This window comes from Dipodomys ordii, unplaced genomic scaffold, assembly GCF_000151885.1.
Source record: "Dipodomys ordii isolate 6190 unplaced genomic scaffold, Dord_2.0 Scaffold10, whole genome shotgun sequence".
Taxonomy (NCBI): domain Eukaryota; kingdom Metazoa; phylum Chordata; class Mammalia; order Rodentia; family Heteromyidae; genus Dipodomys; species Dipodomys ordii.
The window spans coordinates 13804850-13818039 of record NW_012267226.1 but is presented as its reverse complement, the minus strand read 5'-3'; the positions used below and the strand labels follow the sequence as shown (position 1 = coordinate 13818039).

General features: G+C 42.0%; 1 protein-coding gene across 1 annotated transcript in view; it reads right to left on the bottom strand.

Moving 5' to 3' along the window:
• The window catches only part of Cul5 (cullin 5), a 52613-nt gene that overhangs the window by 38396 nt on the left and 1027 nt on the right, over positions 1–13190 (bottom strand). The window contains exon 2 of the mRNA XM_013009748.1: positions 582–691. Within this exon, the coding sequence (XP_012865202.1) occupies positions 582–691 (110 nt within the window). The remainder of the gene's footprint in view (positions 1–581; positions 692–13190) is intronic.

Here is a 13190-nt window from a genome sequence, read left to right as displayed (position 1 = left end):
CAAAATGCCAGAAGTAGAGCTGTGGCTCAAGTGGTAAAGTGCCAGCCTTGAGCAAAAATGCCAAGAAACTTGTGACTATTTCCCCCGCCCCAAACACCCGAAGTTCACCCTGTACCTTTTCTCTTGGTTGGTTTTGTATCCTTTCATCATAATAAGTTACTGTGACTAGATATTCAGCGTTTACGAGTCACCTAGAAAATCCACTGATCCGGGGCTGGGAAGGTGGCTCAGGGGTAGAGTGCTTGCCTTGCATGCATGAGGCCCTGGGTTCCATTCCTCAGCACCACATAAGCAGAAAAAGCCAAAAGTGGCGCTGTGGCTCAAGTGGTAGAGCGTTAGCTTTGAGCTGAAAGAGCTGAGGAACATTGCCCAGGCCCAGAGTTCAGGCCCCATGACTGGCAAAAAAAAAAAAAAAAAAGAAAATCCACTGATCCTATGAGGTCTTGAGGGCTCCCAATACAAATAGCAACAATTTTAAACAGGTAAACACACCATCCAGTTACACAGTCTATTTGGGAACCAAAAGACACCGAAAAGAAAAAATGCTTTATGTTAGTAAATGAAATTAATGGATTACTCACGAAAATAGATCAAACCACTGCTGTTTTGTAACAGATTCCTGGCGTAAAAGCTTCAAAACAATAGGACGCATGAAATCCCATTTGTCTTCAAACTGAAGAGAACCTTTATTCTTAAAGAGAAAAGATAAAATAGTTTAATTTAAATGCAGTTAAATTGACAGTGTCATTTTTTTTCTTAAGAGATATCCAGCATAACAAAGAACTCCAACTGGAAAAAAGTTTTCCATGTGGAATGCCTATAGGCTTTATATCTTCCATCAAGGAATCAGAGGAAGCATAAAAGAGAAAGTGTATTAGGAAAAAAAGTGGGGCTGTCTACCACTAGTGCAGGCTCCAAGTGAAGCATTTGCCTACTATTCATGGGGGCCCAGAGAGGAAGAGGTAGAAGTGGAAGTGGAAGAGGGTGGGAGGAGAAAGGGAGCAGGAGAAATTAAATATACACAAGTATGTAATGAAGAATTTTTCCTTGTCCCAGAGGTCTGGCCTTTCCTCTTGGCATCTGGAAGATTACATAATCCCTAAGTCTTGGATCACACTAGATCACACTAAATAGACTAGTGATGTGACTTAGAAAGAAAGGTGAGGAGCTCTATCTATATGGTCTTAAAGAGGGAATAAGCCAATTCAGAAAGATCAAAAATGTGATTCAGGTTGGGGAAGGGGGGGTGTCTTTGAGTCATAAATATCAATCAACCTGGATACTGAAATTACCTGTGTGCACAATCAAACATGCCTCTGTGACGTTCCTAAGACTCCACAGAAGAGCTCGGAATGTTGACTTAGAGGTAGAGTGCTTGCCTAGCATGCTGGAAGCCCTAGGTTTTATTCCTCAGTACCACATAAACAGAAAAAGCTGGAAGTGGTGCTGTGGCTCAAGTGGTAGAGCAAAAGAAGCTCAGGGATCATGCCCAGGCCCTGAGTTCAAGCCCCAGGACTGCCCCCCACAAAAAAATAAAAAATCCAAAAAATCGAAGCAACAACAACAAAAAAACCTCAACAGTGAAAGCTGGCTAAAGCCAAGCACAGTGCCACACATTGATACCAGAATTACACGGGCTAATTACACGGGCAGGAGACAACAGAAGCTGCAGTGTTTGGAACCCCTCTAGACTGCCCTATGCATCTCTTCTTGTGGTTGATTTTTTAATCCTTTCTATACAAGAAACAGTAACAATCATTTTAACTGCTTTCAGTAAATTCTATGAGCCTTTCTGGTTGGTACTAGGAGTGAAGGACAGTCTTATGGGGAGTTAGACTCTTATTTTGTAGTCTTAAACTGGTCACAAAAAAGTAGTCATCCCTTAGTATCCACAAGATATCCACATATTGCAAAATGTTAATGCTTATATAATCCCCTTATAGAAAATGGCATAGTATTTTCCTATCACCTACATATCTCTAGATTAAATACTATAAATGCTACATAAACAGTTATAATGTACTATTTAGGAAATAACAAAAAGTCCATATAATTTATTTTTTCAAATAAGAAAAGTTAGGGTGAAAAGGAAGTTGGAGGAAGGGCAAGAAGTAACAGTATCCACAGAATTTTTTTTAAAAAGACATTTTTAGTCTCTATATTTTCTCTTGCCCAAAACATTCTGAACACAATTTTTTAAATTTTCCTTCTATGAAGTTATTAATCATAGATTACCTTTTATTATTCTCCTACAATAAGCTTCACAAAGGAAATCTATTTACATACTTTAGATGTTTTGTGTAAATTGCAAGGGTCAGCTATTTTTTTTTTTTTTTGGTAGGTAGTGGGGCTTGAACTCTGGGCTTGGGCGCTGTCCCTCAGCTCTTCAGCTCAATGCGAGCGCTCTACCCCTTGAGCCACAGCGCCACTTCTGGTTTTCTAATGATTTATTGGAGATAGGAGTCTCACGGTCTCTCCTGCCCAGGCTGGCTCTGAACCTCGATCCTCAGATCTCAGCCTCCTGAGTAGCTAGGATTACAGGCGTGAGCCACCAGCGCCCGGCTAAGGGTCAGCTATTTGAATGTGTGGGTTCCCATATTGTTTATGAGCCCCTAGTGTCTAAGTTATGTGATTTTTAAAACCACATCTGCCAATAGTCATTGACCAAAAGAACCACAAAACTACAGTAAATATTTGAATACTGGCAATTCTATGTTCTGGCCATGCTAGACTTCTTTCATTCCCATGCCACACAAGGCTTTTAAAGGTGTTCCTTACATTTGCAGGGAAATGGATGGAGCTAGAAGGAATCATGTTGAGCGAGGTAAGCCAAGAGCAAAGAGACAACGGTACATGGTCTCCCTGATAAGTGGATTCTAAATCCAAAATGTTAGGTGATACGACAAAACCAACAGGACTTAAGAAACAAAGAACTCCCACTCATCTGGTCGAACCACTACTAAATATCCCCATGCTGCTGATTACATGTATGGTGTATAACATGTGAACACCATTATATGTTATAGACTGTGATAGACAATTTGCTCCAGGAAAGTTAGAATGAACTTGTGACTTTAAATGAGCATCATTATTCCATAATACTGTGAAATTCGGGAAATTATGTAATCACTTAATGACAATCAAAAAAAAAAAAAAGAACCTCGGGGAAGGTAGGGAGGGAAGGGATGGTAGGAGGAAAACAATGGAGGGGGTAACAATGCTCAATAGGAAGTGTACTCATTACCTCACTCATGTAACTGTAACCCTCTGTATAGTATCTTTACAATAAAAATAAATAAATAAATATAACTCTTACCTTATCAGAAAAAAAATAAAATAAAGGTGTTCCTTAAATATGCCAACCTCATTGGGGGGGAGGGGGGAGGCTGGGAAGGGATGTGAAGGGTAAACAAAAGGAGGAGGCTGCAATGCTTGGTAAGAAATGTACGCATTATCCTGCCCATGTAATTGTAACCCCTCTGTACAGTATCTTCACAAATAAAATTTAAAAAAAATAAATATGCCAACCTCATCAGTGCATTCAAAGACCTTTGACTCAGAATGCCACCTCAGAAAAGCCTTTTCAAACTTAAGAAAAACACCCTTGATCCTATACATGCAGGGCCAAGGTCTAAAGTGGCAAAAGAAAAGCTTTGAGCGGTTATGGGTTTGAATTTTTATTTTTTTCTTTTTGGTGGTACTGGGGTTTGAATTCAGGCTCCTGGCAGGCAAGTGCTCCATCACTTCAGTGATGCCTCCAATCTTTTTTTTTTTTTTTTTTGCCAGTTGTGGGGCTTGAACTCTGGGCCTGGATGCTGTCTTTCAGTTGTCAGCTCAAGGCTAGCACTCTTAACACTTGAGCCACAGCACCACTTCGGTCTTCTAGTGGTTTACTGGAGATACAGAGTCTCATGAACTTTCCTGTCTGGGCTGGCTTTGAACAGAAATCCTCAGATCATGGGGCTGGGAGGGTGGCTCAGTGGTAGAGCGCTTGCCCTGCATGCTCGAGGCCTTGGGTTCGATTCCTCAGCACCACATAAGAAAAAAGCCAGAAGTGGCGCTGTGGCTCAAGTGGTAGAGCGCTAGCCTTGAGCTGAAGAGCTGAGGGATAACGCCCAGGCCCAGAGTTCAGGCCCCAAGACTGGATCCAAAAAAAAAAGAAATCCTCAGATCTCAGCCTCCTGAGTAGCTAGGATTACAAGTGTGAGCCACCAACCCATTTTGCTTTAATTTTTATTTTTCTGATAGGGTCTGATGCTTTTTGCCTGGAGCTGGATTCGGTAGGAATTAACTGGAATTACAAATGTGTACCACTATACTCAGTTTATCTTTTGAGACAAGGTCTTTTTATCTTTTGCCCAGACTAGTCTCCAATTGTTATCCTTCCATCCTCCCATACAGGGATTGAATTTTTTTCCGCCTGGTCTGGGGCTTGAACTCTGGGCCTGGATGCTGTCTTTCAGTTGTCAGCTCAAGGCTAGCACTCTTAACACTTGAGCCACAGCACCACTTCGGTCTTCTAGTGGTTTACTGGAGATACAGAGTCTCATGAACTTCCTGTCTGGGCTGGCTTTGAACAGAAATCCTCAGATCATGGGGCTGGGAGGGTGGCTCAGTGGTAGAGCGCTTGCCCTGCATGCTCGAGGCCTTGGGTTCGATTCCTCAGCACCACATAAGAAAAAAGCCAGAAGTGGCGCTGTGGCTCAAGTGGTAGAGCGCTAGCCTTGAGCTGAAGAGCTGAGGGATAACGCCCAGGCCCAGAGTTCAGGCCCCAAGACTGGATCCAAAAAAAAAAGAAATCCTCAGATCTCAGCCTCCTGAGTAGCTAGGATTACAAGTGTGAGCCACCAACCCATTTTGCTTTAATTTTTATTTTTCTGATAGGGTCTGATGCTTTTTGCCTGGAGCTGGATTCGGTAGGAATTAACTGGAATTACAAATGTGTACCACTATACTCAGTTTATCTTTTGAGACAAGGTCTTTTTATCTTTTGCCCAGACTAGTCTCCAATTGTTATCCTTCCATCCTCCCATACAGGGATTGAATTTTTTTCCGCCTGGTCTGGGGCTTGAACTCTGGGCCTGGACCTTTTCATTGAGCCCCATCTGCTCAAGGCTAGTACTCTACCACCTGATCCTCAGTGCTACTATCTGGTTTTTCTGTGATTAATTGGAGATAAGAGTCTCACGGACATTCCGGCCCAGTCAGTCTCTGAACTGTGATCCTCAGATCTCATCCTCCTCAGTAGCGAGGATTACAGGGATAAGCACCCAGCGCCCAATTGGGATTGAAATTTTATTGTCTAAGCAGAGCCTTTAAAAAAAAAACAACTATTGTTCTTTTGTCAGTCCTGGGGCTTGAACTCAGGGCCTGGGCACTGTCCCTGAGCACTTTTGCTCAAGGCTTGTACTCTACCACTTGAGCCATAGCGCCACTTACAGCTTTTCCTGTTTATGTGGTACTGAGGAATCAAACCCAGGGCTTCACATATGCTAGGCAGGCACTCTCCCACTAAGCCACATTCCCAGCCCCATCAACACTTTTAAAAGGACCATAAAGTTGGGGTGCAGCGACAAATATCTGTTATCACAGTATGGATGAGACCAAGGTGGAAGAACCACTTCAGGAATTTGAGACTAGCTGGAAGCTTTAATAACAAGGAAAAAAGGTGAGGGGGTGCGGGAGAAAGGGGAGCAGGATGGAGGGGAAAAGAAAATAAATAATAAGAACAAAAAGCTACAGAATTCTGACTAAAATGTCACAATTCAGAAGAGAAATAAAAGTCAGCAGAACACATGTTTAGTGGGAAAGAATCCAAATTAATTTCTTCTGTAAGTGGTGAGCACCTTTTAAATACTCTTAATTATATACTGCATTCATCACAGCCTTCATTACTTCATTCACATTATTCACCAGACTATAAATCCTCAAAGTGAGGACCTTGTCTGTCATGTTCACTATTATGGATGGTGATAAAAACAGGATGCAGCAGAGAAGTTCAGTATTTATGAAAGAACAAGCCCGTTACACAAATATATTACCCTTGATCTTACTTGCATAGATTTCATGTATTCAACCTATTCTAACCTGAGCTGTAGCCTGCTCTGTTTATAAAACCTACCAGGCACCTATTGACTCTACCTACATACCAAGGTAAGAGTCGGATGGCTTTTAGTGGTACAACTGGGCTCAGCAGGACCCTACACAAGATATAAATAAGAAAAACCCATTTCTTTTCTTGCAATTCTCTACTAGATTCGTTCTTAGTATTCTCTGTCAAAGTCCTCTATTTTAATCCAGTGATAAATGACTGACTTCCCAAAGTCACTTAATTTAGTAGCTTTAATTAACATCAGCTCCAGACTATGGTTAAGTGAATAATCATGTGTTTTCACAGAACACAAAGGACTCTCATCACAACTGTCACATGGCTTTACTGTTAGGGACCTAGTCACTGGATACAGTGGACTAAATGTTATTCGTTTTCCCCTCAGGCTGTTTCATTTGCAGCCATGTTTCTAGGCCAGGATCCTGGAAGACAAGGAAAAGCAGCCCTGAGGCTTATGTCCCTCTTAAGTGCCCATATCAAACCAGTAATTGCTATGAAGCCAGAGAAAAACTGGCAAGTAGAATTCTTAATGAGGCTCTTATTTATGTTTAACTAGTCATTTAAAAAGAATAATCTGCATCTTAACTGAAAACAGTCACACTTAGAAGTGGCACTGTAGCTCAAGTGGTAGAGCGCTAGCCTTGAGCTGAAGAGCTGAGGGACAGCACTCAGCCCAGAGTTCAAGCCCCACGACTGGAAAAACAAAAAAGATTCACATTGAAAACAGTCACACTTGCCCAGTGTGTTCCTGACTCAACGGCACTAGTGCTCCCACCACATGGGAGCTTGAAATGTGACGTGGTTCATGCCCTTCTCTCATAAGGGAGGTTCTTGCTATGAAACATAACACCTACAACCTCTCTATATACTTCTTCAAGGTATTCATTACTGTCAAATTGATACTACATTATTTATTTGCTCATAGGCTTGTTTTTCTTCCACACAAAAATTTGTTATACAAGGGCAACAGTTGTCTGCCTCGTTCATCATTCATTATCCATTTAGCATTAGCAAAGGCTAAGTTCTTCAGTATTACTTTACTAAGCTTTGTGGAATGCCCTTCATTCCCTTGACCACATATATTCATACATATGTACCTAGATGTCTAATTAAACTATCTTAACAAAGAGTAAGTTCTTCCCCTCCTCCCCCCCAGTTGTGGGGCTTGAACTCTGGGCCTGGACACTGTCCCTCAGCTCTTCAGCTAAAGGCAGCACTCTACCACTTGAGCCACAGCGTCAGGCTTTTTCTGTTTATGTGATTGATGTTGAGGAATCAAACCAAGGGCCTCATGCATGTGAGGCAAGCACTCTACCACCGAGCCACCTTCCCAGCCCCAACAAAGAGTAGTAAGTTCTACAGACACTTCGAATCACTACTTTATATATCCATTTTCATTCCCCCCAAAGGATATAAGTTTCTACTGAGAAAAGTCATGCTTCTTATTCCAAGTTAAAGTTTTGATTCTCATGCTGTACCTCCACTCTTGTTGATGTGTTGAGAAGGGAGGTAGAGTCAGTTGTTAAAACAAAGCGGACTCTCAAACATGTAAAAGAGGTTAAGAGTGATGAGCCAAGGAAGGGTGGATGGGCGTTAATCAACTAGGGAGAAGACCCTAGGGAAAGAGCTCGAAGAAGTGGAACCTTCAAGAGTATCTAAGGAAACTAATATAACCAGCAAATGTTTTATTCTAACGCTCAAATCAGCATAAGCCAAGCACCCACACCTGTAATCCTAGCTACTCAGAAGGCTGAGATCTCAGGATCATGGTTCAAAGCCAGCCTGGGCAGAAAAGTCCCTGTGAGGCTCTTATCTCCAATAAACCACTCAAAAACTAGAAGTGGCACTGTGGCTCAAGTGGCAGAATGCTACCCTAAGCACAAAGAGGCTCAGGGACAACAGCCAGGCCCTGAGTTCAAGTTCCACGACCGATCCCCTGCTCCCCCAAGAAACCAGTACTGATTGATAAAAAATAGGGAAACCAGGGCTGGAGGTGTGGCTAGGCTTAGCAGTGCAAACACCACTACTGCCAATAAGGAAAAACAAATCATGAGAGTTAAGGCTATCCCACAGGCTAAGAATGTGGCTCAGTGGTAGAGTGCCTAGCATGAATAAGGCCCTGAGTTTGATTCCTTGATAGCACATAAACAAAAAAATTTTTTAAAATAATTTAAAAAAGACTATCCCAGGGCTGGGAAGATGGCTCAGTGGTAGAGCGCTTGCCTTGCATGCCTGAGGCCCTGGGTTCGATTTCGATTCCTCAGCACCACATAAGCAAAAAGAAAAAAGCCGGAAGTGGCGCTGTGGCTCAAGTGGTAGAGCGCTAGCCTTGAGCTGAAGAGCTGAGGGACAGAGCCCAGGCCCAGAGTTCAAGTCCCATGACCAGCAAAAAAAAAAAGAAGAGGAATATTATCAAAGAACAATCTGATTTGGCAATTAGGAGACTGCTAGCACTCTTAAGAAAGTGACAGCTTCACATTTGCAGGGAAATGGATGTACCTAGAACAAACCATGTTAAGTGAGGTAAGCCATGCTCAGGGAGACCAACAGAAGCTAGATCTAAAATACACTGGAACATGATAAATTATACAGGACTCTAGATGTTCACACACAGTAAGACCAAAAGAGGATACTCTTGGGGAGGAACACAAAGAAGCAATGCCTATGTGCATCTGGATCATACAAAATAATACTAATAAAATGAACTCCAGGAGATGAGAACAAAGGCTTTTCCCTTTGTTGCTGTTTTCCTTTTCTTTTTGTTTTGGTTGTTCTTTTATGTGTCTTTGGGAGGGCAAGGGGGGCAAAGGAATAGAAGAACAAAGGGTGAACAAATGCAGCAGTGGTACTCACTCATAGATACTATGTTGAAAATGAACTACACAACTCATATGGGGATGGGAGGGAAAAACTGAGAAAGAAGGAGGGAAGAGGCGACAATGTCCAGAAAGAAATGTACTCTTTCCCTGACTAATATAACTGTCACCCCTCTGTACATCACCTTTATAATAACAATAAAAATATTTAAAGAGCTCCTCAACCCCAGAATAGCACACATGTCAAAGGATAAAAAAAAATGACAGCTTCAATAAAAATGGGTGGGACAAATTAAGGAAAAAGTATGACAAAGGTAAATTATGACAAACCAAGTAGGGGCTGCTCTTCCAAGAACTCTTAACAATGAACACAGAAAAGGCAAGAGTTTGAGACAGAAACAGCAGGCAAGTTAAGTTTTACATAAAGAGAAACACACTTTTCTTACATAAAAGTGAAGAAAATGAAAAGAAAAAAACTGGACATGCCACCAAGGGGTGGGGGAAATGAGCACTAACTAAGAACAGGTGGGTGGGATGTGATGGTACACACCTATAATCCCAGCAACTGGAGGCCAGCCTGGGCTACACAGCAAGAACCTGTCTCAAAAAAACAAAACAAGCCAGGCGAAGGTGGCTCACGCCTATAATCCTAGCTACTCAGGAGGTTGAGATCTGAGGATCTCCATTCAAAGCCAGCCCAGGCAGGAAAGTCCATGAGACTCTTATCTCCAATAAACCACTTGAAAACCGAACTGGCACTGTGGCTCAAGCGGTAGAGCACTGAAGAGCACAGGGACAGCACTCAAGCCCAGAGTTCAAGCCCCACGACCAAAAAACAAAAACAAAAACAAGCACCTCAAAACAAGAAAGAACAGGTGAAGGCCTAAGAAAAGAGAACACAGAGGAAAAAAATGAGAAAAGTCTGTGGTATTGACTAGAGGAATTAAGGGCACTCTGAATACGCTAAGAATTATGAGATATGAATGAGCTCAACAAAAAGTTTGAGCATTGCTGCTTGCAACTGGAAAATCAATTTAAAAAGAAGAAAATGAGCACTGAAAGTAGTAGAGTTCTATGTTGGAAGTAACCTAAGAGAGAAAATGTAATGTCAGATTACTACAAATGTTCTATAGATACACTGTGAAATAGCAAGGGTTTGGAGAATAAATCCCCTAAGGAGCTGATAATTGCCAATCTCTGTATACCAAAAGGTTTTCAAGATTCAGCAATCTTCTTTAAGACTTTTAAATTCAACAGAGATTACAAGTATTACAAGCAGCTTTCAATATTTTTTTAAAGTGTTTACACTATTGAGTTCTGACTTGACTTCACATCAAGAAAAATTTTGGATTTTACCTTTCAAAATATATTAGCTCTTTCACTTAACTCTGCCATTCATAAATTAAAAAGAACTTCATCCAGTTTACTGATAAACAAGGACATATATTTTTAGCAGGGCCTTAAAGGGCTCCCTTTAGAGTTGATGATGGATTATAATTCATCATTCTTCAGATACAGTTGTTTAGACTGATAATCAAATTCTAACCACTCTCACCTAGCTCACATTTCTCCATTCTGACCACTAGACATAATTCTCTGAAATACACTCTAGTGAAATCTAATTGCATCAGATTTCAAATCAAACCCAAGGCATCTCTCTAATGAACCAATTAATCCTGTCAAAAAAAGGAAATGAGGTTAATTTGGCCACCCCCCAGTCAGTCGAGGTAACCACAGCCTTGAACTTAAATGACCATATAAATTATGTTATAGATGCACCTGGGCAGGTTCTCACTACATTTCTTCCAGATCAAGTTCAGACCCACTTTGACTATTACTTTAAAATATAGGAATGTTAGACAATCCTCCCACCTCCCATGAGAGGAGGAAAAAAAGTTTATTTGGGTCAACTTGAATAAAAACCTTTTGAGGGGCCGGGAAGGTGGCTCAGTGGTAGAGCGCCTGCCTTGCATGCATGCAGCCCTGGGTTCAATTCCTCAGTACCCCATAAGCAAAAAGAAAAAAGCTGGGAGTGGCGCTGTGGCTCAAGTGGTAGAGCGCTAGCCTTGAGCTGAAGAGCTGAGGGACAGCGCCCAGGCCCAGAGTTCAGGCCCCACGACCGACCGGACCAAAAAACAAAAAAAAAAAAACAACCTTTTGATAACAGAGATAACAGAATCAATCTGATTCAGTCCACTATGTTACATTAATTAAATATATTTAAAAATCACATGATATAATATTGATTTGAAAATTCAGCTTTTTCCTCTGTCGTCAACATTTCATAAAATAATCTCACTGAATTTTTCCCAAAGTATATGTTCTGTTTTTTTTTTTTGGGGGGGGTCCGGTCCTGGGGCCTGAACTCTGGGCGTGGGTGCTGTCCTTCAGCTCTTCAGCTCAAGGCTAGAGCTCTACCACTTGAGCCACAGCGCCACTTCCGGCTTTTTTCTTTTTTTCATTTTGCTTATGTGGTGCTGAGGAATCGAACCCAGGGCCTCATGCATGCAAGGCAAGCGCTCTACCACTGAGCCACCTTCCCAGCCCCCCCAAAGTATTTTTGACATGTCTTTAAATTTACTAGAATGACTAAGTCACTTCGTTTTTTACATTTTCAAAGAATTATCAATTCCTTTGATTTATAAATGTAGTTTAAGATACAGTGGCTCTTCTTAATCTAAACCCATTTCTACAGGTATATGCTATGGGTGTAGATAGCATAATTTCCCCCACTTCAAAGGAAAAGTACTCAACTAGCAGTGACTGAAGTAACTTTTAGGCTTATACCACCTCACAAAGTATCTTTTGTGGCTGGGAATGTGGCTTAGTGGTAGAGTATTTGCCTAGCATGCATGAAGCACTGGGTTCAATTCCTCAGTACCACATAAACAAAAAAAGCTGGAAGTGGCACTGTGCTCAAGTGGTAGAGTGCTAAGCCTGGGCCAAAGAAGCTCAGGGACAGTGTCCAAGCCCTGAATTCAAGTCCCAAGACTGGCAAAAAAAAAAAACAAAAAAAAATCATTTGTGAGGCTTTATATGAAAAATAGTGTAGATATATTTCAAATAACAATATGATACTGCTTCCATAAACATAGGGATTAACAGGAATCTTCAGAATCTAAATTTTCTTTCTGAACTAATGAATTAGAACTTTGCTATACTATTATAAAGAAGAAAGTAAAGTAGTAAGAATTATTCCATTCCTGTGGATCAATTAGTCTTTTTCTTTGAAACAGGGTCTCATTAGCATGGTGGTACATGCCCTTAATCCCAGCACTTTTACTGAGTTCAAGGCCAGCCTGAGCCACCTGGAGACCCTGTTTCGAAACGAAACAACAAAAAAAGGTGAAGCTCAAGTGGTAGTGCGCTTGCATTGGGTGCTCTAGGTCCAGGGTTCCATTACTAGTACCACAAAACCAATGAAAAAGGAAACTGTTTTACTATGTTACTGTTATATATGCACCTGGCCTCCAACTCTAGCTCCTCCTGCGTCAGCCTCCTCATTGTTAGTATTACAGGGCAGCAGCATAAACCCCAACTTGAACTAATCTTCTCAAAGAAACAAACAGTAATTCTACTCTTATGGTACTGAACTTGAAGAACCATGCATAGCTTAAAGCATTTTTACATAAATCAATTTATTCAACACCATACTCCTACAAAACGTTATTTCATTTTACTGACAGGAGACTTGGGCACAGAGAGCTTAGGAAACTTGCTCAAGCTCACAGAGCTCACTGAGTGGCCAAAGTTCAAGGGATCCACTCAGAGGCTGTTTTAAAAGATGGTATAATCGTCTGGATAAAATCTGGTTCCTTTTATGAGACACCTAATGTTAAGTGCTTTAAAGAAGACTCGAGAGGGAGGTTGCAGGAGAGAGTAATGCTTTCTGGATATCCTATTATTTTCTAGCATCCCTGCCCACGGCCTTAGTAAAGTTGAGCCCTCACCCTCCAGTTGTAGGTCCCCTGGTGTCCCCCACCCCCACCCCGTTCCACGCAATACCTCTGAGGCCAAAGATCCCGACGGAAATTCCCACCACCACCACTACCACCACCCCACGAACGGGGCCGGCCCAGCTCCCCGACTTGCTGGGATTCTGCTCCAAACTTCTGAACGGATGCTGGACCGTCTGCGCCCCTCTGGGGGAAAGGGCATCTTTCGAGCTTGTTTGCTGTCCTCAGGACCCCTGCGGGCCCCCTCGGATCGGCTGCCATCCGGCGGGGGTCCGAGGAAGGGGTGCGGGCTGGGGAGGAGGGGCGGGG